Source organism: Sus scrofa, chromosome 6 (assembly GCF_000003025.6).
Source record: "Sus scrofa isolate TJ Tabasco breed Duroc chromosome 6, Sscrofa11.1, whole genome shotgun sequence".
Classification (NCBI taxonomy): Eukaryota; Metazoa; Chordata; class Mammalia; order Artiodactyla; family Suidae; genus Sus; species Sus scrofa.
Genome location: NC_010448.4, coordinates 62,694,738 through 62,718,873, shown reverse-complemented (window position 1 = coordinate 62,718,873; position 24,136 = coordinate 62,694,738). Strand labels below are relative to the sequence as shown.

Sequence of the window (24,136 nt, the reverse complement as noted above, 5' to 3'; positions counted from 1 at the left end):
TCAGAGAGGTCGGGGGACTTGCACAAAGACCTAGAAACCAGGGGGCGGTATGGGATCCAAACCTGGCTTTCTGTTGGCCTCTGCACCAAGAAAGACAGATGGGCTTGGGCCTGGTAGGTCTTCCAGGTGGATTTTTTTTTAATTTCTCAGTGCATTTTATTACGTTTATAGTTGCACAACGATCATCACAACCACATTTTATAGCATTTCCATCCCAAACCCCCAGTGCATCCCTCCACCCCCAACCTGTCTCCTTTGGAAAACAGAAGTTTTTCAAAGTCTGTGTGTCAGTATCTGTTCTGCAAAGTTCATTGTGTCCTTTTTTTTAGATTCCACATGTCAATGATAGTATTTGATGTTGGTGTCTCATTGTCTGACTGACTTCACTTAGCATAATTTCTAGTTCCATCCATGTTGCTGCAAATGCCGTTAATTCTTTTCTTTTAACGGCCGAGTAATGTTCCATTGTGTCTATGTACCACATCTTCTTGATCCACTCCTCTGTCGATGGACACTTAGGTTGTTTCCGTGTCTTGGCTGTCATATATAGTGCTGCAATTGCCTCCTTAGTACAGTAGGATTTTTTTTTTTTTAAGATAATATTTACGTTAAGAAAAAATTAACCATTTAAGTGAAGTTGGTGATTTTGTTGTACGTTCAGAATGTTGTGCAATTTTCACCACCATATGATTCAGAACATTTTCTTCACACCCCCCCACATTCTGAACCCTTTAAGCAGCCCCTCCCACATTCCTCCTTCGCCTCAGCTCTGGGCACCCACTATGCATGAAAATTATAGGTAAATTTTACAGTAATGTCTGTTAAATCACAGAAAAGTTACCTCTTCCTTGTCAGTGGCTGTCTCTTGGGAAGCAGTGACAAATTTCTGCCCTCCCATCCTGAACTGCTCCCTTTTCTCAGCTAATTCAAGTCACCCTCCATTTCTCTTCAGCAGTTCTCTTATGTTTTTGACGTGGAAATTCTGTGTTTTTTTTTATTGTTTTTTTTTTTTGTCTTTGTTGTTGTTGTTGTTGTTGCTATTTCTTGGGCGGCTCCCGCGGCATATGGAGGTTCCCAGGCTAGGGGTTGAATCGGAGCTGTAGCCACCGGCCTACGCCAGAGCCACAGCAATGCGGGATCCGAGCCGTGTCTGCAACCTACACCACAGCTCACGGCAACGCCGGATCGTTAACCCACTGAGCAAGGGCAGGGACCGAACCCGCAACCTCATGGTTCCTAGTCGGATTCGTTAACCACTGCGCCACGACGGGAACTCCGAAATTCTGTTTTTTAATAAAACTCCATAGGAGTCTTTTGTTGCTTCTGTGGATCTGTATTTTTATTCCCACTGGATCTTCTGTAAGGACCGCTTTTGTGTTTTTCCACTTTTGTCTCTAGGTGGGTATTGAAGTTGCTTTCTGTAATCACCTGCATCCGTTCTTCCTGGGCAAGCTCCTGGTGTATTAATCCTGCAGGATGGCAGCCATCAACCCTTGGGCCTCCTGGGGTGAGTACAAATCCCATTTCTTCTGGGCCTCCCCAGCAGCGGCCTGCTGTGCTCAGGGGTTAGAGTTGGAGAGGGGCCGAGGGCTTTTGGGCCTTGAAGGGGGTCTCTCTGTCTTGGTACAAAATTAGAACTGAGTGAGGTTTTTTGTTTGTTTGTTTTGTTTTTTAATTTGCTGTTTGTGTAAAAGACGCTAATTTTTGTGTATTTTATAGTCATCTCCTGAGAAGTCGCATTAGCACCAAGAAGTTTTCTGGTGATTTGTGTGATTTCTTGGAAGAGTGTCATACATACAACCAAAATTTCTCTACTATTCTTATATTTTTGACTTTTATTATTAGTTTTCCACTTATTTAGCCTTGGTTTATAATCTAAGAACAACCTTAGAGTTTTAGTGGTATGTTTTATCTTAAAGTGAGATTTCATTTATCTTTCTACTAATACTTTTTAAAATTATGTAATGTTAGGAGTTCACTTGTTGCACAGTGAATTAAGGGTCAGGCACTGTCACTGCAGTGGCTCGGGTCACATCTGTCTCTCGAGTTAGATCCCTTCCACATGCCGTGGGCATGGCCATAAACAATTTAAGTAGTGTTAAACTTTGTCAGATACCTCTCCAGCCACTTAAGAGATTCTGTTTTAATTGTTCTGTCGCTCTGTCATGTCGGCAAACATCCTGAAAGTGACCCATCTGCGCATTACTGCTATAAATCTAGGTTACGTTGGATTTTTTTTTTTTTTTTTCTTTTTTACATGTCCTTGGGGTCTGTTTATGGAATTTTGTTAGGGCACATCAGGTCTCTTTTTCCACATTGTTGCCTTTTGTCGCTAGGATTGGTGCCACAGTCCTTTCCTTGTCCTAACCTGATCCTCTGGTGCAGGTATCCTTACGGACCACTCCTGGGGGATAGCGGCTGTTGATCCGTGGGCCTCCTGGGGTGAGTCAAGAACCTGTGTCTCCATCAGCCACATTAGCTCCAATTTTGTTCTCTCTCTCAGCAGTAATCTGCCATTGCTGGGGGCAGGGCTGGGGTCTGGTCCAGATCTGTCTGTGCAGAGCTGGATGAGGGAGGAATCAGAACACTCCACTGGGGGATGCAGGGTGATGGCACCTCCAGGTAGGATGCATGGGAGTGAGTGTGTGGCCGTTTAAGGCTCAGGCCCAGAAAGGCTGTGAACAGACGCTGTTTCTCTGAGACAGTGCTTCAGAGCCAAGGGAGATGGTCGGTGCTTCGTGTGTTCAGGCACATTGTTTCACTTCTTCGGGCCCCTTCTCCTCCATCTAGAATGTGAGGAGCTGAGTCTCTTCCTTTGCCCAAAGGGGAGGGCAGAGCCTGGAGGTAGGTCTCCTGTGGGCACACTTCTGACGGGAGAGCTGCCTCTGTGACCTCACTTTCCTCCCCCAGCTCTCTGTCCTCAGGACCCTGCCTGGCGCGTGGAGGAGACCCCTGAGGAGAGGAGGAGGGGCCCCGGGCTCCCATCAGCTCAGGCGCGGGTGAGTTGGAGCTTCTGCTTTTTCCTGAGTGGTTACCCCACTCCCCAGTGTGTTCGGGTCTTCCCGGCCAGGCCACTTGATGTGGTTCCTGGTTTACCACAGTGAGGGTTTGGGTTCGGGAGGAATCCGCCAGAGGCGTATTGATTACTGAGCTCGGGTAGGGGAACGGGCCTCCCAGTCAACCAGCCTGTTCAGAGTCTGGAGCCCCGGCAGGGCTGTGGCCTGTTTGCTACATAAGGGACAGCCCCTTTTGGCTAGAGGCCCCCCTTCTCCCCTCCCACCTCCACTCACGTGCTCAGTGCCTGACTCAGGTTGATGCTGTCTGGTGAGCGTGAGCGCCGTGCTAGGAGGGGAACAAAGACCTGTCCCGAGGAGCTCCCAAGCCCCTTTCTGGGGTGGTCTCATCAGCTGCTGGGGCCTCGAGGTCTGCCTGGTGCTGCATGTGTGGCTCAGGACACACCAAAGGTGCTTCGAGAGGCCCTGGGCCCTGGAGGAGCTGAGCACAGCAGATGCCTTGGGAGCAGGACAGTCTGCATAGAGGCCATGGGGCCCTGAGCCGCTAGGGTCGTCTTGCTGTGTAGAGGGAGGCTGCCTGGGAGACTCGACTCTGAGCCAAGAAGTAAAAGGGACACATGAGCTGGATGGGCACATTCTGGTGAGCAGGCGTCTGGCCTCCTGTAGCACCGTGGGGGCGCGCTGCATGCCAGCATCTGGGTGAATGCCAACCACAACGAGAGCTTAGGCCAAAGAGGCCAGGACAAACTCCACCGGGTCTTGGATGCTTCCCGCAGAGCCAGGGCTCCATTCTGATGACAGGGAGCCTTAGAAGTGTTGGGAGCAGGAGCCACTAGAGTCTAGAATGTGGCTGGAAAGATGCCCCTGGCTGGGGCTGTGGAAGGCAGGATGGTTTTTCAGGCTTCGGTGTGACCGGCCCCCGCAAGCAAGATCCGAGGCATGAGGGCGTCGAAGCAGGAAGGCTGAGTGACTGTGAGGGCACAAGGGTGGCTCCCGAGAGAAGTCGTGCAGCAGGGTTGATAAAGTTGCGGAGATGTCATCACCCTCCCCTCCTGCCCAGCCCCTTACGAGGGGCAGCCACTTAGGGAAACAAAAAATTGTAGATAAACAGCTTTATTAAAATATTCTTCACATACCATAAAGCCCCACCTTTTAAAGTTGGGTGGATTTCAGCATATACACAGAACTGTGTAGCCACCACCAGTATCTAACTGTAGTTCACTCCAAAAAGAAGTCCTAGGGGAGTTCCTGTCGTGGCACAGTGGTTAACGAATCCCACCGTGAACCAAGTGGTTGCGGGTTCAATCCCTGGCCTTGCTCAGTGGGTTAAGGATCCAGTGTTCCTGTGAGCTGTGGTGTAGGTTGAAGACACGGCTCGGATCCGGCGTTGCTGTGGCTGTGGTGTAGGCCGGCGGCTGCGGCTCCGATCCTAGCCTGGGAACCTCCATATGCCAAGAAATGGCAAAAAGACAAAAACAAAAAACAACAAAAACCAAAAAGAAATCCTATACTCATTACCATGTATTGCCTGTTTCCCCAACCCCTAGCTTTTGGTAACCACTGATATGCTTTCTGTATTTGCCCCTTCTGGACGTTTCATAGAAAGGGAGTCAGGTGATACATGACTTCTTGTGTCTGGCCTCTGTTATTTAGTATGTCTTTAAGGGTCATCTACGTTGTATCATGTATCAGTATTTTATTTCTTTTCATGACTGGAATTAGCCATTTTTAACCTACTCTTTCAGTTTCTTAGGGTTATTTCTAAATGAGTGATTTTTATCTTAATTCACTGAATTTACATACGCTCTAATGATTCTTTGGAAGACAAAAATAGTTTCATTACTGTATTTAAGTTTTTGTCTTTAAGTTAAAGTAATGAATCAAGCAAATGTGAGATACTATGATACAAAAATGTTAATAACATCTTTGCTTAACTTTACGCCTCCCACCAAGTTAAGCAAAAAAATTGGAGTTCCCATGATGGCTCAGTGGTAAAGAACCCCACTAGGATCCATAACAATGCAGGTTCGATCCCTGGCCTTGCTCAGTGGGTCAGGGATCCAGCATTGCCCTGAGCTGTGGTGTAGGTCGCAGATGCAGCTTGGATCCCATGTTGCTGTGGCCGTGGTGTAGGCTGGCAGCTGCGGTTCTGATTGGACCCCTAGCCTGGGAACATATGCTGCGGGTGTGGCCGTGATAAGAAACAAAGAAAGAAAGGAAAAAATTAACGAAACCTCCCAGCTGACTGGTGAAGTGTGTCGCCAGTGTACCGTCCCCACCTGGCAGCTCTGCTGTCTCAGGGAGGCGCAGTGGCCTGAATCACATGATGCAGGCTGGTGGTTGTCTGTTATCAGAACCTGGGCGACTGTGGTGTTGGCTGCTGTTAACGATTAGCTTCTGTAACACAATTGACAGTGAAGCTAGACCGGGCTGAAAGGTGGGCCCTGATCAGCTGCTTGGGAACAGAAGTTAGCTGTAGGGAAATGCCGTGAAGAAGTTCTAATAACCACTGTGCTGCACTCTGCTGTCAATTTATTGAGGCTTTCTGAGAATTACTAGAGCTAATGCCAAGAAAATAAAATGGAGAATTAAAATAACACCACCCTTCAGTGTCTGAAGAGTTGTGATTTCTGAGCACATGCTCCTGGCCCCCTCCCCACACTCAGTCTGGGTCTTTCCCTGTGGGAAATTCAAGGCTTACCTATGAGTTTCATATAAAGTGAGATCTTCAAGAACACAAACAAGAGCCCCTTATCCGTCTGTTGTTCACTCCAAATTAAATATTTTTTGAAATAAAGCATTCGCCTGGCGAAAACATCAAATGCTGTCATCCCTTGTTATCTGAATAGTCCGCTCTTAGAAATGTTGAATGTTGCAGTTTGATCTAGTGGGAGCACAGATCACATTATTTTTATTATTAGGGGAAATAATATCCTAGCCCATATAAAAACCTCAGCCAGCCTCCCCCAATATGGAAACTCAAATCTCTATAGCAATCCACCAAAGATTTCTACACAGTAAGCATATTCCCATAAAACACCAATAATTGAACACTTTACTCCCAGCCTTGGTTGTCTTGAGGTTGAGCACAGTCTAGTTAAATTGCCTTATTCTGCAAAGAGGTTGCTCTAAAATATTAATAAATAATGGAATTCTGAAGGTGTCAAAAGAGTCCACCTGAGCCTCCCCAGGTTCCATGAAGAGGTCACATGTCAGGGCGTTCAGGTCACGCAGGGGGGGTCAGATGAGACCCTGTTGGACACGCGCTAAGAGCCAGCTCGGCATCGTCTGTGTCCACCCTTAAACCCCCGTGGTTTAAACGTGTGGCCTGCAGGTCAGCAGATTTCATAACGTGCTTTAGAAGGCTCAGATGCAACACTTAGACGTGTGTACAAAACAGTATATCCAGAAATGCTTGCAAGAAGTTGGGCGAGACACCTTTGCGAGTCATTGTTGAAGATGATATTTGGGAAGTGGAAGCTCAGGTAAGGGTTACCTGTGAGGTGAAGGGCTGGCTCCTGCCCGCGGGGGTGGCCCTTCTGTCCCTCCCCCTCCACCAGTCATCAGTGAGATCTGCTCGTCCCCAGCTCTGGTGGCCACGGCTGTGAGATAAGGAGCCTCTCTTCCGCCATCGCTGCCTCGCTGCCTCAGTTTTGCATTTTACTCTGCACCCCTGAGGCCGCTGTGAAACGTGGGCCCTGGTGGGCAGATGCTGCTGGGCCTGTTATTTTTTCCTATTTGACAGTCCATGGATCTCTCCAGCTTTGATGACGTCTCTCCATTCTGGAAATTTTTTTAATTTAAATTTTTATTTAGGGGAGTTCCCGTCATGGCGCAGTGGTTAACGAATCCGACTAGGAACCATGAGGTTGAGGATTCGATCCCTGGCCTTGCTCAGTGGGTTAACGATCCGGCGTTGCCCATGAGCTGTTGTGTAGATTGCAGACTCTGCTCGAATCCTGCGTTGCTGTGGCTCTGGCGTAGGCTGGCAGCTACAGCTCCAATTTGACCCCTAGCCTGGGAACCTCCATATGCCACAGAAGCGGCCCAAGAAATGGCAAAAAAAAAAAAGACAAAAAAAAAATAAATTTTTATTTAGTCAAATTACTAATTTCAGAAAAGTATAAAAAATGATTAAGGAGGCCCTGTCAGTCCAAAGGGACAGTTGGCCGTGTATTGCCATATATGCTTTGCTCTCCTGTTAGCCTGCAGCCCTCTTCCCACCTCCTTAGGACGCCGCTCGAGATACGCGTGCACTTGACCCATTCTCATGCCCCTGTGTGCGTAATGAACCCTGTCGGTGTAAAGTCATCTTTCTTTTTTTTTTTTTTGGCCTTTTCTAGGGCCGCTTCCCACGGCACATGGAGGTTCCCAGGCTAGGGGTCGAATCGGAGCTGTAGCCGCCGGCCTACGCCAGAGCCACAGCAATGTGGGATCTGAGCTGTGTCTGCAACCTACACCACAGCTCACGGCAACGCCGGATCGTTAACCCATTGAGCAAGGGCAGGGACCGAGCCCGCAACCTCATGGTTCCTAGTCAGATTCGTCAACAACTGCGCCAGGACGGGAACTCCAGTAATCTATTCTTTTTTTTTTTTTTTTTCCTCTTAGTAATCTATTCTTTTAACAGTGCTTTTTTATGAAAATTTCTTACTGTAGCAGATGATTTGACTTGCTACATCAGCAACGCTTTTTCTACACATAGCTTGTTTTGTTTTTTTTTTTTAGGGCTGTTCCTGCAGCATGTGGAGGTTCCCAGGCTGGGGGTCCAATCGGAGCTACAGCTGCTGGCCTACTCCACAGCCACAGCCCCGCTGAATCCTTAACCCACTGAGCGAGGCCAGGGATCGAACCTGCGTCCTCATGGATGCTAGTCGGGCTCGTTAACCACTGAGCCACGATGGGAGCTCCTCCAGGTCATTTTTTAAAGGTCAGGTACGTTGCTCTTACCCGTCAGCGCAACCTAGTCCCTGTTCTCTTCTTGGACCGACTTATAAGCCTTTCCTCCCCACCATCTCTCCTGTTGCCAACAGCCGTGTGAAGGCTTTTGTAGCTGAACGTTGTGCCACACGCAGGTGTGTTTGCGTGCCTACCCCCCAGAAGCGGAATCCTGCTGAGTTTTAGGGAGGGAGTGTTTTTACGGTGACGACACTGCCGCGTGTGTTTGCAGGGGCAAGACCCCTTCTCGGTCTTGTCACGCTGGGAGAAGGTGCCTGTTTCCCTGTGTCTTTGCTGCCGCTTGACAGTAATCATACTGGATCTTTGAGTGTCTGCTTACCTCAAGACCAGAAGGGTACATCGTGTTGCTTAAATGTGCGTGTCCTTGATTGCTGGTGGGGTTGAGCGTCTGTAATGTCGTTACTGGCCGTCTGTACATCCTCTGTGCCTCTTACATCCCTTGGTTTTTTTTTAATAGCCACACCCATGGCGCACAAGAAGTTCCCAAGCCAGGGATTGAATCCGAGTAATAGCTGTGACCTGTGCCAGGGCTGCGGGCAGTGCCAGATCCTTTAACCCACTGTGCCGGGCCGGGGGTTGAATCTCCACGTCCACAGCAAGCTGAGTTGCTGCAGTTGGATTCTTAACCCACTGCGCTGCAGTGAGAACGCCTCGCATCTCTGGATTTCTGTGGACTCTGACTTAGGGATATGTAGACATTTTATGCTTTCTGCATCCTGAGTCTTTGCTGTGTATGGATTATCCCAACCTGCAGCTTGTCTCCACTTTATTATTTTTGTCCGGCATATTTATTTATTTTTAATTTTTTATAATGATTTTTTTTTGTCTTTTTTTTTTTTTTTTTTTTTTTTTTTTTTGCTATTTCTTTGGGCCGCTCCTGCGGCATGTGGGTCTAATCGGAGCTGTAGCCGCTGGCCTACGCCAAAGCCACAGCAACGCGGGATCCAAGCCACGTCTGCAACCTACACCACAGCTCACGGCAACACCGGATCGTTAACCCACTGAGCAAGGGCAGGGACCGAACCCGCAACCTCATGGTTCCTAGTCGGATTCGCCACGATGGGAACTCCTATTTTTTCCATTATAGTTGACCTTGTCCTAACTTTATAGTGTCTCCTATCATTGAAATTTTGGGGGGTATATTTTTATCAAATATATCTGTCTTTGTTTATGGCTACTGTTTCGTGACTTTTTAAAAGAAGTCCCATATTTAAAAAAAAAAAAAATCCCCCCTGACCTTTTATATTCTCTGTCTGAGGTCGTCTCTTACTTGGCCTCCTGGCATGATTGCTGCATTTTATGTCTTAATTTATGAATCCTTTCCCATTCCCTGTGTCTTTTGTATCCTGTCCTGTTTCATACCAAAACTCTCCAATCTGGGAATTAGATTTACAGCTCATTGACAATCGGCTGCCAAGTAGAAACGAATCTGACGAGGAACCATGAGGTTGCGGGTTTGATTCCTGGCCTCCTTCAGTGGGCTAAGGATCCGGTGTTGCCGTGAGCTGTTGTGTGGATCCCAGATGCGGCTTGGATCTGGCGTGGCTGTGGCTGTGGCTGCAGCTCTGATTGGATCCCTAGCCTGGGACCCTCCACGTGCTACGGGTGCAGCCCTAGAAAAGGCAGAAGACAGAACATTGGCTGTGCCTGCTGCCTGCATGTCCGACCTCTTGGCTGCCAGGTTCTGGCCCCAGCTTTGCAGCAGGTGCCCCGTGTGTGCAGGGACCCGCCCGCCCACCTGTTTACCAGAGAAGAGCTGCGAGCCTGTGTGTGACAGTCCTGCTCCCTGTGTCTCTCTCAAGTCTCACTCCGGACTCCCTGGGTTTGGGGAGGCTGAGATCGCCACCTGCTCAGTTCTGCTTCCAGTCTCCTGGGTACACGGCTGGCTCTCAGGTCACGGACCCCTCCCGTCGCCCCTGTTGGGCTGACGAGGTCTCAGCTCCAGGGTAACTTCCCCGGGCAGCCCGAGGTGCTCCCACACCTTCTGTCTGAGAAGGGTCTCAGGAGTCTTGCGGACAGGTGGAGTGGCTGGCGGGGAGGAGGGGCAGCTGCAAAGCTGTCCCGGGTGTAGACCTTCCAGCCAGATCCCTACTGCTGCCTGCAGTGTCATGTGCACTCAGGGTCCGGAGCCTCTCCTGGGCCCCCGCTTCCTCCTCAGCCCCTCTGACGCCCAGGGCTTCGGCCTCCTCTGCTCTGCTTCCTCGGTCAGCCACGCTCACCAGTCCCCCATCTGGCAGGAGGACAGGGAGCTGCACACGCCAACGGCCTCTTTTCGCTGACTCGTTACGCCTTCTACTCTCTTAGGAGGTCTTTTAACCCTCTTAGTTTCCTGTTGCTGCTATAGCAGATGGCCTCGCTTGATGGCTGAGAACAGCAAGAATTTACGCTCTCGCTGTGGAGCTCAGAGTCTAGGATGGGGCTCTAGGGCGTGTTTCCTCGCGGGGCTCAGGGCGTGTGCTTCCTTGCTGGACTTGCTCTAGAGGCGGCCTGGGCTCGGGCCCCTTCCTGCACCTCCAGTGCGCATCCCTCCAGGGTGGCGGTTGCTCTGCCGCAGGCCGTCCTGCGTCTTTACTTGTAAGGACCTCTGTGGTAACACTGCGCCCCCCCCTCCCCCGGTAATGCAGGATGCGGGCGTCCTCGGCAGGGCGGCAGGGCCGTTGTTCCGCTGCCTCCAGGGCCACAGTGCAGAATTCCCCCTTCACCAGCCTCAGCAGCTGTCACCTCGGCTTTCTTGCTCTTCGTCTATTCCGACAGAACCTTTTCTTTTAACGCTAGAGTATTTTAGAGCAAACCTCAGACGTTGCTTCACCTCTGCGCACTTCTGTGCATGTGTCTGAAACGTGCCTACCTTTCAAAGGATGCACATGGCACCTCTGTCACACGCCCCAGAGTGAAAACAATAATTCCTTCGTGTTAATACCAAGTCCGCGCTCAGTTTTCCCCACTCGTCCCCAGAGGCTCTCTTGCAGTTTATTCAGATCAGAATCCAAACAGGGGCCCCGCGTGGCAGGTGCCTCGTGCCGAAGAAACCAGATGGCCTGTCGTTGTTTCGCCTGATGCAGCCCTTGCGATGGCCTCAGTTGAGCTCCTCCATCCTCGGTCTCCTGCGGACTGGTGGTTGGGAGGAGGCTGGGGCAGATTCAGGCTGGGTGCTGCGGGGCACGAGTGCTTGCTAGAGGGTGTGGGGCCCTTCCTGCTGAGTTGCCTCAGGGGGCACAGGTTTCTGCTTGTCCCCTTCCGGGTGATGCGACGCATTCAGGGGGGCCAGTGTCGCCAGCCCGGCCCTGTGTCGTGAGCGTCTCTGTTGGCCTTTGGCCTGTGGTCTTGCAGTCACCAGTGACTACAGCCAGTGTCCTCGGTTTTGTGAGGGCTGTGGAATCTCTCGTGACTTCATTCCTTCTGTGTCTGTCAGATGTGGTTCTCTGTGCCTTTTTAAATGTGTAGGGGGTCTCTTGGGGTCTTGGGAGGGGTGGGTTGTGGCCCAGGCCACCGTCTTTTGACAGCCGCCAGGGCATGGGTTTGGACCTTGCTGATTAGTGAACTTCGACACCGTGGAAGTAGATGCCACCTACCTGAGAGAGTGGGCAGGGTGAAGCGCACACAGCAGGAGGGCCCTGGCGGCAGGCGGACCTCCCAGCTGGGCCCCGGCGTGGTCACTCTGAAAGCGTGTTGAGGTCATGCTCTGTGCCCACGTAGCTTTATCACTTCTCTACGGAAATATTCCTTTTTTTTTTTGAGGGTCGCCCCTGTGGTACATGGAAGTTCCTGGGCCAGGGATTGAATCCGAGCCCCAGCTGCGGCCACGCAGGATCCTTTAACCCACTGCACCGCGGCAGGAACTCCCCCGCTGTTCGATTTTAGTAAAAAAAATTTACATCCCCGGGGAATGTGGCAGCAGCCGGCATCCGGGACGCTAGGCCTGGGCAGGTCTGTGGGCGGGAAACGCAGCGTTGGTATCGAGGAGACCAAGGTGGGGGGGGGGGCCTCAGCGCGGGGCGGTGTGGTCGGCGGTTGTAGATGCTCTGGGAGTGGGGCAGTCGGGGGAGCAGAGGCCGGTCTGTGTTTCGAGCCTGTCGTGGGACTGGAGCGGGAGCAGTTCATGCGGCGGGGACCCAGCACCAGGGCTGGCGCCTTGGTAAGTCCCTAAGCCCGGCTCGCAGTGACAGAGGAGGGGGTGTGCAGGTGGGAGACCGGCGAGCAGCGGCCTGGGAGGGAGTGGCTAGAGGGGCGCGGGACGCCCTGCGGCGGATGTTTCTCCCTGGCGAGTCAGCGCTGAGAGGAGGACCTTGGTGCCCGGACAGGGGGCGGGGCTCGCGAGGAGCAGGGGCTGCGGGGTTTGAGGTACAGGTGGCGCCATTGCCGCGGGGAGGTGTGCTCCCCCAACCGCGCCCCGAGGATGCCCAGACACCCGACCTCACGGTGGCGGCTTCCAGGGACTGGGAGGGGCGCATTCGTGGCAAAAGTCAGGCTTTCCTTTAGTTGTCCAGCGGGTATTCCTGCTCCCACTTTTCCCCAATTAGTTAAACATCAGTTTAAACTCGCAAGGACTCCGAGCGCCTTGGCAGCCGCTGTAAGCGCTCCTGGCGGGTGTGGGCGGCTCTGCTCAGTCCTGTCTCCTCGGACCTGCAGTCCCTGGGTTAGAGGCAGTCCCGGAGCGGAAGCAGCTCTGCTTCGGCACGGGGACCGTCCCCGAGGGTGAGACGCCCCGAGGTCCCCGTGTGGGGGAGCCTCTCGCCCCGGCTCTCTGGCCTGTGGCTGCATCCCCCCCAGCCCTGGTCCCGGTCTTCCTGCGGCTCCAGAGAAGCAGGGGCGTTGCTCAGGCGGGAGGCCTGTCCGGTCCAGCCAGCGTCCCCCGCACGGGGCAGGACTCTCGGGAGGGACCTGCTCGCCTTTGGGGGGTGATCGTGGCCCCAGGCCTGACCGCAGAGTCCGAATGTTGCGCGCGGCCGGGTCGGTGCCTGTGTCCTTCCTCCTCCCTGGGCCGAGGAGGAACATGGGCGCCTTTTTAGGAACTAGTGACCTTCAAGGACGTGGCCGTGGACTTCACCCAGGAGGAGTGGGGGCAGCTGGACCCGGTTCAGAGGACCCTGTACCGTGATGTGATGCTGGAGACCTATGGGCACCTGCTCTCTGTGGGTAAGGTGGGCGCTGCCCAAGTAAGTGAAGCGGCCTCCCTCGCGGTGCCTCTGCTGCTGCGTGTTTACAAGCCTCAGAAGGGCTGAGGTGACCTTGAGCCCCCAGGTGCAAGTCGAAATCCTTGAGCTCATCAAGCATGAGGCGTGGTCATTTACGAGGAGCGGGCAGGGCAGGGTTGCGTGGCCGCTGAAGTCTGCGTTTGTCCTCCGCTCGTAGGGCATCAGATGGCCAAGCCCGAGGTCATCTCCCTCTTGGAGCAGGGAGAAGAGCCGTGGTCCACAGAGCAGCCGTATTCTCCTCCAGGCACCTGTCCAGGTGAGAGCGGACCCGGGGTGGGGGAGGCAGCCCTCATCCAAGCCCCCCTTGTTTGAGAAGTGGGCAGGGGCCGTGAGGGGTGCGCCTGCTCAGAGACAGTCCCACTTCCAAGGAGCTGTATCCCGTGCTGGACGTTTTTGCTGCTGTTGATTCAGAGTAAAGATGCCCACCCTTTTAACATGCCGGCGGTTTCCCTTCTCGGCATCCCCTCTCCAGATGCCTCTCATAGTCTCTGCTGTCCCTTTCTCAAAGATGAGTTCTCATTCGTTTACCTGCTTTAATTAATTAATTTATTTATTTATTTTATTTATTTATTTTTGGCCATTTCTAGGGCGGCTCCCGCAGCATGTGGGGTTCACAGGCTAGGGGTCGAATCGGAGCTGCCGGCCTGTACCAGAGCCACAGCAACGCGGGACCTGAGCTGCATCTGCAACCAACACCACAGCTCACGGCAACGCCAGATCCTTAACCCACTGAGGAAGGCCAGGGATCGAACCCGCAACCTCATGGTTCCTAGTTGGATTTGTTACCCATCCAGCCATGACAGGTACTCCTACCTGCTTTTATTTTTTTATTGACAAACTTGTAGCCTCTAGTCAGGGACACTTTAAAAAAACAAAACAAAACAAAAATTTTTTAATGTAGATAATGAATTCACATGGTTCAAAAACCTCAAAACTGTATAAAAGGTGTAAGCTGAAAAAAAATCTCGTTTTTTGGAGTTCTCACTGTGGCTCAGCGGGTAAAGAACCTGGCTAGTATCCACGAGGAGGTGGGTTCGATCCCTGGCCTGGCTCAGGTTAAATATCTGGCATTGCCAAGAGCTGTGGTGTAGGTCACAGACACAGATCTGGCGTGGCTGTGGTGTAGGCGGGTGACCCGTACCTGTAGGCAGCTCTCATTTGACCTCTGGCCTGGGAACTTCCGGATGCCGCATGTGCGGCCCTACAAAGGACACGCACCCACAAAAACTCACTCATGTTCCTCATCTCATCCATATTACTTTCATCCACCAAAGACATGCACGTACACACACACGCGCGCGCGCGCGCACACACGTGCACACAGAGGAAACCGCTTTTCTTTTATTGTAAATGTTATTTTATTAGGAGTTGCCCTGGGAATTATAATTAACATCTTAATCTTTAACAGTCTAGTTTGGATTGCTATCAGTTTAATTTCGAAAGTATAAAAAGCTTAGCTTCTGTATAGCTCCGTCCTCCCCTTTTTATTTTTTTATTTTTTATTTTTTTTCGTCCTCCCCTTTTTAAAGTGCTGTTATTATTTTTAAAATGTGCTATTATTGTCACAAATTCACATCTGCACTTTGTGTTTCCCTCAACATAGATTTATGATGATTGCTGCATGTAGTTATCTTTTGTTATTGATTGATTGAATAATTACGGTCTTTTGTCTTTCTAGGGCCGCATCCACAGTGTATGGAGGTTCTCAGGCTAAGAGTCAAATCGGAGCTATAGTTGCCGGCCTACACCAGAGCCACAGCAACGCCAGATCCGAGCTGCGTCTGCACCCCATGCCACAGCTCACGGCAACACCAGAACCTTACCCCACTGAGCGAGGCCAGGGATTGAACCTGCGTTCTTACGGATACTAGTCAGATGCGTTTCCATTGAGCCACAATAGGAACTCCTGTAGTTATCTTTTAAACCAGATAAGAATCAAACAAAATATGCATTTGGATGGTCTTGTATTTACCTGTGTAGTTACCTTTATATATATATATATATTTTTTTTTTTTGGTCTTTTTAAGGCTGCACCCTCAGCATATGGAGGTTGTGAGGCTAGGGGTCCAATTGGAACCGTAGCCACTGGCCTGTGCCATAGCCACAGCCACGCCAAATCTGAGCTGCGTCTATGACCTAGACCACAGCTCATGGCAACACCAGGTCCTTAACCCACTAAGCGAGGCCAAGGATTGAACCCTCGTCCTCTTGGATGCTAGTCGGGTTTGTTAACCACTGAGCCACGACGGGAACTCCTACCTGTGTAGCTACCTTTGTTGGTGGTTTGTATTTCAAGTTACTGTCTAGTGTCCTTTCCTTTCAACCTAAACAACTCCTTTTAGCATTGCTTGTAGGGCAGCTTTCCCAGCAGCAAACTCTTAACTAGCTTTTGTTTATCTGGGAATGCCAGGTTTGTTTGTTTTTTGTTTTTTTTTTTAACTTTTCTGGCCACCCCAAGGCATATGGGGTCCCCAGCCAGGGATCAGATCCAAGCTGCAGTTACAGCCTACACTGTAGCTGTGGCAGTGCCAGATCCTTCACCTGCTGTGCCAAGCTGGGGATCGAACCTGCGTTCTGGTGCTCAAGAGACACCCCCGATCCCGTTGTGCCCCAGCAGGAACACCTTCACTTCTCTGTTTTCAAAGGGTGGTTTTGCCAGATAGAGGATTTGTGCTTGACGCAGTTGGTTCTTTCTGGCCTCTGTGGTTTCTAAAGAGAAACAAGCTGTCGCTCTCGTTGACGGCCCTTCGTGTGTGATGACTTGCTTCTCTCCTGCGGCTTTTAGGGTTCTGCGTTTACCTTTGGAAGCTGAATTACAGTGTGTTTGCACGTGGCCTTCTCGAGTCCCAGGAGTGTGTTTTCGAAGGTCCTGTGGAGCTTCCAGTCCTCAGCTTTTCCTTCCAGTTTTGTTGGTCTACGTGTCGTTTGCCCCACCTGTTTCCCTCGTCTCCGGCAGGAACCTTTAAAACAGTGCCTGTGATATTTGACAGATACCTATTTTCTAGAAGTTCTTAGCACCATGGAGGTTCCCAACAAGCCATTTGAGTATGGTCTTCCAGGGAACCAACAGACAGGTCAAATAATGACTGTTCTTTGGGAATGAGGCTTTGAAAAAGTTCCACTTGGTTCTGTTCACTCTGGCACCAGAAGTACAGGCTGTTTATCTCCGTATGAGTTGAGGAGTCAGAGATGGGAGTAGAGTAAGTGCAAATGCCAGAGAACTCCTGTTATTATCAAAATTGAGCCATTTGCCTTGAATAAACTCTCCCTGGGTTGCTGCGAGACTTTGTTAATACATAGAACTTTGAAGAAATTCCTTCCGTCAGGTGCTGGCAGTTCAGTGGTTGCTTTTACGGAGGGCGAAATTTTAGAGAGCCTTACTTCACTGCTTTTGCTGATGTCTGGCCCAGCTCAGTTACTTTCAGTGATTTCTGTTGTTTGTTTCAGAGTTGCTTTATGCAACCATGAGCATAAGGTATATATGTAGTTACTTTTCACCTTGACCAGGTAGGACACAATACACGTTGTTCTGTATCTTGCTGTTCTTCGTTTGGCAGTGCCATGGCCTCTTCTTGAATCCTGAAGGTGGGCATCTTCCTATCCACTCTAATGAAAGGGGCCTTTTTTTTGGAGTCTTACCAGTTGACCTGATATTCAGATCTAAAATCTTCCTGTGGGAGTTCCTGTCGTGGTGCAGTGGAAACGAATCCGACTAGGAACCATGAGGTTGCAGGTCCGATCTCTGGCCTTGCTCAGTGGGTTAAGGATCTGGCGTTGCCCTGAGCTGTGGTGTAGGTCGCAGATGCAGCTCGGATCCAGCGTTGTTGTGGCTCTGGTGTAGGCCAGCACCTCTAGCTCCGGTTCAGCCCCTAGCCTGGGAACCTCCATATCCCGTGGGTGTGGCTCTAAAAAGATAAAAGCCAAAGAAAATAAAACCTTCCCAGGGCTCGTGAATTCCAGTATCTTTGACTGTACTCTCAGTGCGGACCAAACCCTGTGAGTCCACGACCTCCTTCCTTAGAGGTCTACTTTCTTGCAAATAATCTCAACTGTGTCCTGTTCTCAGTAGAACCAGGAGTCTCAGCTCTTCCTTCTAGGCTGTTTCCCTGTCTTCCTGATGTATATTCCTGGTATTGGCCTTCTGTGAGTCCCCTTAGCTGGAAATTGGCTTCCTGCTCTTTTCTCTTTAAGAAGTGATCTCCTGACTTCTGAGACTTTATTCCTCTAAAATGTCAGGTGTGCCATTCAGCTTCCACCAACATTACCCTCAGGTGCCCCCCTCATGAAATTCCAGCTCAGGGAGTTCCCATCGTGGCTCAGCAGTAGCAAATCTGACTAGTATCCTTGAGGAGGTGGGTTCAATCCCTGGCCTCACTCGGTGGCTTAAGGATCCAGTATTGCTGTGAGCTGTGGTGTAGGTTGCAGACGCAGCTCGGATCTGGTATTGCCGTGGCTGTGGTTTAGGCCAGCAGCTATAGCTCTGATTTGACTGGTAGCCCGGGAAGTTCCATATGCTGTGGGTGTGGCCCTAAAAAAGCTAAAAAATAAAAGTTCCAGCTCAAGTTAATGAGTAAATTTTTATGTTATTACCCCTTATTTCTAGATTTATATCCCTAAGTAGTCTTCTCTGAGGTCTCTGCCAGTAAACCCACAGTGACTTCAGTTGCCTTTTAAAATAACTGTGACCAGATTTCAAGATCTTCCAATTTTCTTTATAATTTTTTTTTATTTCCTGACTAGTTCCTACAGTTTACTCAGCTGGCCTCCTTAAGACCCTCCTTATATTCCAGTCACATCACATGTGCCTGTGCTCACGCCCTCCTTGCCGTCTGTCTGTACCTGAGCCATGCTGGAAGGCTGAGCTCATGTCGTTCCTCTTTGGTGAAGCCTTCCTTGATTGCTTCTGTCGTACTGGCTTCCTTTTCTGACCTCACACCCACTTAGCATCTGCAGCCCCACAATCTCTCAGTGGTATGTTGTGTGTATTGTTCACAACTTTAGATTGTCCTCTTAGCACATAGATTATAACTTGTAGGTGGAAGACACACTCAGGCCGAAAGTATTGAGTCTGCACAGGAACTGTTTATTTAGTGAATTACTTGGTCATTTGCCATTTTTTAGTTTTTACTGGAAGAATTTGAATGCTATTTGAAGATCATTCCCTAACTTTAAGGAGCTAAGTTTGAAATTGGTAATAAATGCCAGTTCTTCTCTCTCTCTCTCTCTCTCTCTCTTTTTTTTAGGACCACACCTGTGACACATGGAAGTTCTCAGGCTAGGAGTCGAATTGGAGCTGCAGCTGCAGGCCTACACCACAGCCACAGCAACACCAGATATGAGCTGAATTATTTACAGATTATCAGACTGTAACTCTGTATCTGTTTCATTGCAGTGTGCTCTTTCACATCTGTCTCTTGTATTGTTGCTCTATAGATGTTTCTGTAGTGTTAGAAGAAATTTAGGAGTATCCTTAAATCACGTGATTTTTGCTTTGGGCAGATGAATTTTGTGTTATTGCCTGAAGTCTCTGGAATAGGAAATAATGTGGTAACTTGAAGCCTTTATTGACGATACTTTTTCTTCACCCCACCCCCTACTTTTTGTGGCAGGCATAAATCTAGGGGAGCATTAAGGACATTGTAACATAATGAGTTAGCACACTTTTTTAAACATTAGTTGCTGAGGGGCTGGGTGTTCATCTGTCTTTTGTTAAGCCAGTTATTATTTTTTCACCCTCATAGTATTAACTGTGTCAGGATCCTCCAGACTGAGACTCCCAGGTTCAGTGATTGACTAAAAGGACTCACTGTACTCAAAAGGCATTAAACTCAGGGTAGTGGTTTATTCAAAGGAAAGGACACAAAGTCACATCGGCAAAGGCCGCAGGTGCATGGATCGAGGTCCAGAAGAAACCAAGTGCAAGTTTTCAGTAGTCCTTCCCTAGTACAGTTGCAAAGGATATACTTTATTCCTTCAGCAGTGAGTTGTGTGACGTGTCAACTACCAAGGAAGCTTGCCTGAGCCTGGGAGTCCAGGGTGTTTACTGGGGGTTGGTCACTTAGGCACACGTAATTGACTGTAATCACAGAAGTTCCAGAACCCCAGAAGGAAAGCATGTGTTCACCATAAATTATGTTGTTTGTGCAAATATCTAGAGAAATTGACACCTTGCTTCAAGGCCTCAAACATGCACAACACTCTTATGAGTTAAGAACATTCCAGGATCTTAATTTCTAGGAGGTGGCCACAAGCCAGTCATGAAACAGACCTTCTTGGGAATGGGCAAAGTTGTGGGGGGGGGTGTTGTTTTTTTTTTTTTTTTTTTTTAATTGTGGCACCTGCTAGGTACATGCAGCCCCTGGCCTCCATGACAGCAATGCCAGATTTGAGCCGTATCTGCCACCTATGCCACAGCTGTGGCAATGCTGGATCCTTAACCCACTGATGGAGGCCAAGAATCAAACCTGCATCCTTATGGATACTAGTTGGTTTCTTCACCCACTGAGCCACAACAGGAACTCCAAGGGAATGGGCAAAGTTTGAGCAACTCAAGTGCTTAGTTAACTCTGTGCTGCACACCCTTATTCTGGTCCTCCTTTACATGGGAAAATACTCCTAAATGGGTTTCGTTAGTATTCAGTACACACTTTTATTCTGGTTGACTGCATTTGTTCACTTTTTACTATTCTTCCCTTCCCTGTTATGATCTTTCTCCAGGTTATAAGTTTATTTGGAAACAAGTTCACCCTTGCTTTTTCATTAATATGGACAATAAAAAAATCTTATTTTTCCCACTCTACTCTTAGAAGTTCTTTCTTTATGCTCTCATGGATTTTTTTCTGTTTATTTCAGAATGGATGAGAAATCTTGAAAGCAAAGCGTTGATCCCAACACGAAGCATTTTTGAGGAGGAACAGTCCCATAGCGTGAAGTTGGAGCGATACATATGGGATGATCCTTGGTTCTCCAGGTTAGAAGTTTTGGGATGTAAAGACCAATTAGAAGTGTGTCGCATGAACCAGAGCACAGCTATGAGGCAGATGGTCTTCATGCAAAAGCAAGTACTGTCTCAAAGAGGCTCTGAGTTCTGTGAACTTGGGACAGGATGTAGCCAGAGCTTAAACATTGTTCCGTCTCAGAAAGTCTCTCAGATAGAACACTTTTATAAGCCTGATACAAATGCTGAAAGTTGGAGATGTAACTCAGCCATAATGTATGCAGATAAGCTTACCTGTGAACATAGTGAGTATGACAAAGCCTTCTACCAGTCCGTGCAACCTGTTCACCCTGCAAGAGGGCACACTGGAGATAATATTTTCAAGTGTACTGATGCTGTTACATCTTTCAATCATATACTGCATTTTGGTGATCACATGGGAATGCATACAGGAGAAAAACTCTATGAATATAAGGAATGCCACCAAATCTTTAACCAGAGCCCATCATTTAGTGAACATCCCAGACTTCATATTGGAGGAAACCAGTATGACTACAAGGAATATGAGAATATCTTTTACTTCTCATCCTTTATGGAGCATCAGAAAATTGGTACTGTAGAGACAGCATATAAATACAATGAATGGGAGAAAGTCTTTGGGTACGACTCATTCCTTACGCAACACACAAGCACTTACACTGCAGAGAAACCTTATGAATATAATGAATGTGGGACGTCTTTCATCTGGAGCTCTTACCTTATCCAGCATAAGAAAACTCATACTGGAGAGAAACCCTATGAATGTGATAAATGTGGAAAAGTTTTTAGGAATCGTTCAGCCCTTACTAAACATGAACGGACTCACACTGGAATAAAACCCTATGAATGTAATAAATGTGGGAAAGCCTTTAGCTGGAATTCTCATCTTATTGTACACAAGAGAATTCATACGGGAGAGAAACCTTACGTATGTAATGAATGTGGGAAGTCTTTCAACTGGAACTCCCATCTTATTGGACATCAGAGAACTCATACTGGAGAGAAACCTTTTGAATGTACTGAATGTGGGAAATCTTTCAGCTGGAGCTCCCATCTTATTGCCCACATGAGAATGCATACTGGAGAAAAGCCCTTTAAATGTGATGAATGTGAAAAAGCTTTTAGGGATTACTCAGCCCTTAGTAAACATGAAAGAACTCACTCTGGAGCAAAACCGTATAAATGTACTGAATGTGGAAAATCCTTCAGCTGGAGCTCCCACCTTATTGCCCATCAGAGAACTCACACAGGAGAAAAGCCCTACAACTGCCAGGAATGTGGTAAAGCATTCAGAGAACGTTCAGCCCTCACTAAACATGAAATAATTCATTCTGGAATTAAACCCTATGAGTGTAATAAATGTGGAAAGTCCTGCAGCCAAATGGCTCACCTTGTTAGACATCAAAGGACTCATACTGGAGAAAAGCCCTATGAATGCAATAAATGTGGAAAATCCTTCAGCCAGAGCTGTCATCTTGTTGCTCATCGGAGAATTCACACTGGTGAGAAACCCTACAAGTGTAACCAATGCGAACGATCCTTTAATTGTAGTTCTCATCTTATTGCACACCGGAGAACTCATACTGGAGAGAAACCATATAGATGTAATGAATGTGGGAAAGCGTTTAATGAGAGTTCTTCCCTTATTGTGCACCTGAGAAACCATACTGGAGAAAAACCCTACAAATGTAATCATTGTGAGAAAGCTTTCTGTAAGAATTCTTCTCTTATTATTCATCAGAGAATGCATAGTGGAGAGAAACGCTTTATATGCAACGACTGCGGAAAAGCCTTTAGTGGCCACTCAGCGCTACTTCAGCACCGGAGAAGTCATAGTGAAGAGAAACTCTGTGAATTGAATTGATGAGAGATTTTTTTTCTTTTATTGTACCTTTGATAAACACATGGGAAAAACCCTATCATATAATCAAGAGGGGAAATTTTTAGTGAGAATTCACTAAGACTTCTCCCCTTATTAATCAGTAGAATTATCTTCGTAGAAGAAACCTGTGAATGAAAAGAAGAGGCAACAGCCTTCCACCATTAATGTAGCCCTTATTTAAGATCCAATAACTACTGTGAAGAGGATTCCAAACTCCCCTCATGGTCCACCGGAAATTCTCTTTGAGGACCATGAACATAGGGAAGGAGACGTCTTGTAGGAAGCGACCTCAGCTCTTTGTGGATCAGAGTGCATTGTTAAAAGCAAAACTTTATCCTAGGAAAAGTGTTCCAACTAGAAATACACTCTTTTGCATCAAGCTGGAATATTGGATGGACGTTTTACAATAATACTTTGTGTGTCATTATGAAAACACATATTTTGCTATTATAAGGGGAGGGTCTGGGTGCCCTTTAAGGAATAGAATACAGAATACTAAACCTGAATTTAAGAAAAAAAAAATGGTATTGAATGCCGTATTTACCGTTGATCCAGATTAACCTTACAAAAGATTAGTAAGTGAGAAGACTAATGATGGAAAGGCCCTTGCCCGGAAGTGCTGAGACTGATACCGTTGGACCAAATGGTGATAGTTAAGAAGCCAGTGTGTCAGTGTCCATAGTTTACTCCTTACTGCATTGTTGGACGATTAGTTTGTCTGTTTTAGGCAATGACTATAATTATGGATACTGCATAAATATACATAACGTGAAGGCATAAAAAGGACACAAAATTGTATATACCTAGCTACAGTAACATCTAAAAAGTGTATGTGAATAAGCACTGGAAAGACCCATGGATAAATTAACCCAGTTAATTTAAGTTTTTTTTTTTGTTTTTTTTTTTAAGTCTTACAAACACATATGGCAATTACCATGTGCTAGAGTTTGTTTTAAATGCTTTTAAAATATTAACATGTTCAGTCCCCTTAAATCTATGAGATAGGTACTGTTATTATCCCAGTTTTACAAATTGAGAAACCGAGGCAGAGGTAATGAGAAATCTCCCTAAGTATACACAGCTAGTTAGGAGTAGAGAGATTGTTTGCTTCCAGAGTTCATGTTTTTAACCACTATGTTATGCTGCCTCTGCAGTGATTTTTTTTCCTTCATTTTTAAAAAATTTGTTCAGTGTTTTTATAGTAGATATTTGGTAATAAAAGTCAGATTCATAAACAATGAGAAGTAAAGTTACCTGGCTCTCTGTCCTGATGGATTTCTGGTAACATGAGAGCTAAGCTCCCTTTGGAATGGGAAGTCTGGATTGGGACCTCAAAATCACTGCATTTTCAGGGACCTGGGTTCCCTAGAATTTCTCCACCTGCAACCCTGAGGATTCGAGCAGAGCAGGGCCGAAGGACTCACTGGAGGTTGGGGCAAGTCAGAGGAATGCCCTTGATGTGCAGAGCAGAAGAGACTCCTCTACACTTGGGGGCACCACTTCTCAGGGTAACCCCTGAATTCAGGGTTTATACTTTTTTACCTTCTCCGTGTGGAAAGGTTGCTTTATCAGGCAGGGAGGATCCAGAAGGGAAGGGAGGTGGTCAGTCCGTCGCATAAAGTGAGGCCGCTTCTCTGGAGCTGGAGAGCTCAGAGGGAGCAGTGCTAAGATGGGCAGGAGGACTCGGTGGCTTCTCTTCAGCTCACAAATACTCCCTGTACGTCCCTGCAGTAGGACTATAATTAGGGGCCCACAGTCCTTCCTGGACAGGCCTCAGGGGTACGGATTAGAAGTCCAGGGTCCCAAAGGTTCGTCTTGGTCTCAAAGGGTCCGTGATGTTCCAGGTGCTGAGAAACAGTAGCTTACTGGCGTCGTGGGCGCTGTGTTCACTGTCTGCGTCCCGGAGCCGGCGCTTTCATAGGTACGCAGCGTCTGCTCCCTACCCTCATGCATGGTGGTCACTCGGTAAATGTTGCAGGAGTAAATGAATTGGATTTCCCATGTGATTCGTGCAAAGACCCTTGGAGAAGGCAGATTCAGGAATACTCTCTCGGTGTGAGAAAGCAGCCTAATGTATCGAGTCTTCCCGCCAAGATGTGGGTATTGTGTT

The 24,136-nt window shown here is 48.4% G+C and overlaps 1 protein-coding gene across 5 annotated transcripts in view; it reads left to right on the top strand.

Moving 5' to 3' along the window:
- The window catches only part of LOC102158443 (zinc finger protein 606), a 44,143-nt gene extending 20,864 nt beyond the window's left edge, over positions 1-23,279 (top strand). For 3 of the 5 annotated variants that reach the window (XM_005664934.3, XM_013998897.2, XM_013998895.2), the window contains 6 exons: positions 1,399-1,507; positions 2,386-2,442; positions 2,911-2,999; positions 12,983-13,109; positions 13,326-13,424; positions 20,021-23,270. In XM_005664934.3, the coding sequence (XP_005664991.1) occupies positions 1,477-1,507; positions 2,386-2,442; positions 2,911-2,999; positions 12,983-13,109; positions 13,326-13,424; positions 20,021-22,008 (2,391 nt within the window). In that variant the 5' untranslated portion in view covers positions 1,399-1,476 and the 3' untranslated portion in view covers positions 22,009-23,270. Of the gene's footprint in view, positions 1-1,398; positions 1,508-2,385; positions 2,443-2,910; positions 3,000-12,982; positions 13,110-13,325; positions 13,425-20,020 lie in introns of those variants that run through there. The other 2 variants (XM_013998898.2, XM_013998899.2) reach the window with 2 other exon arrangements.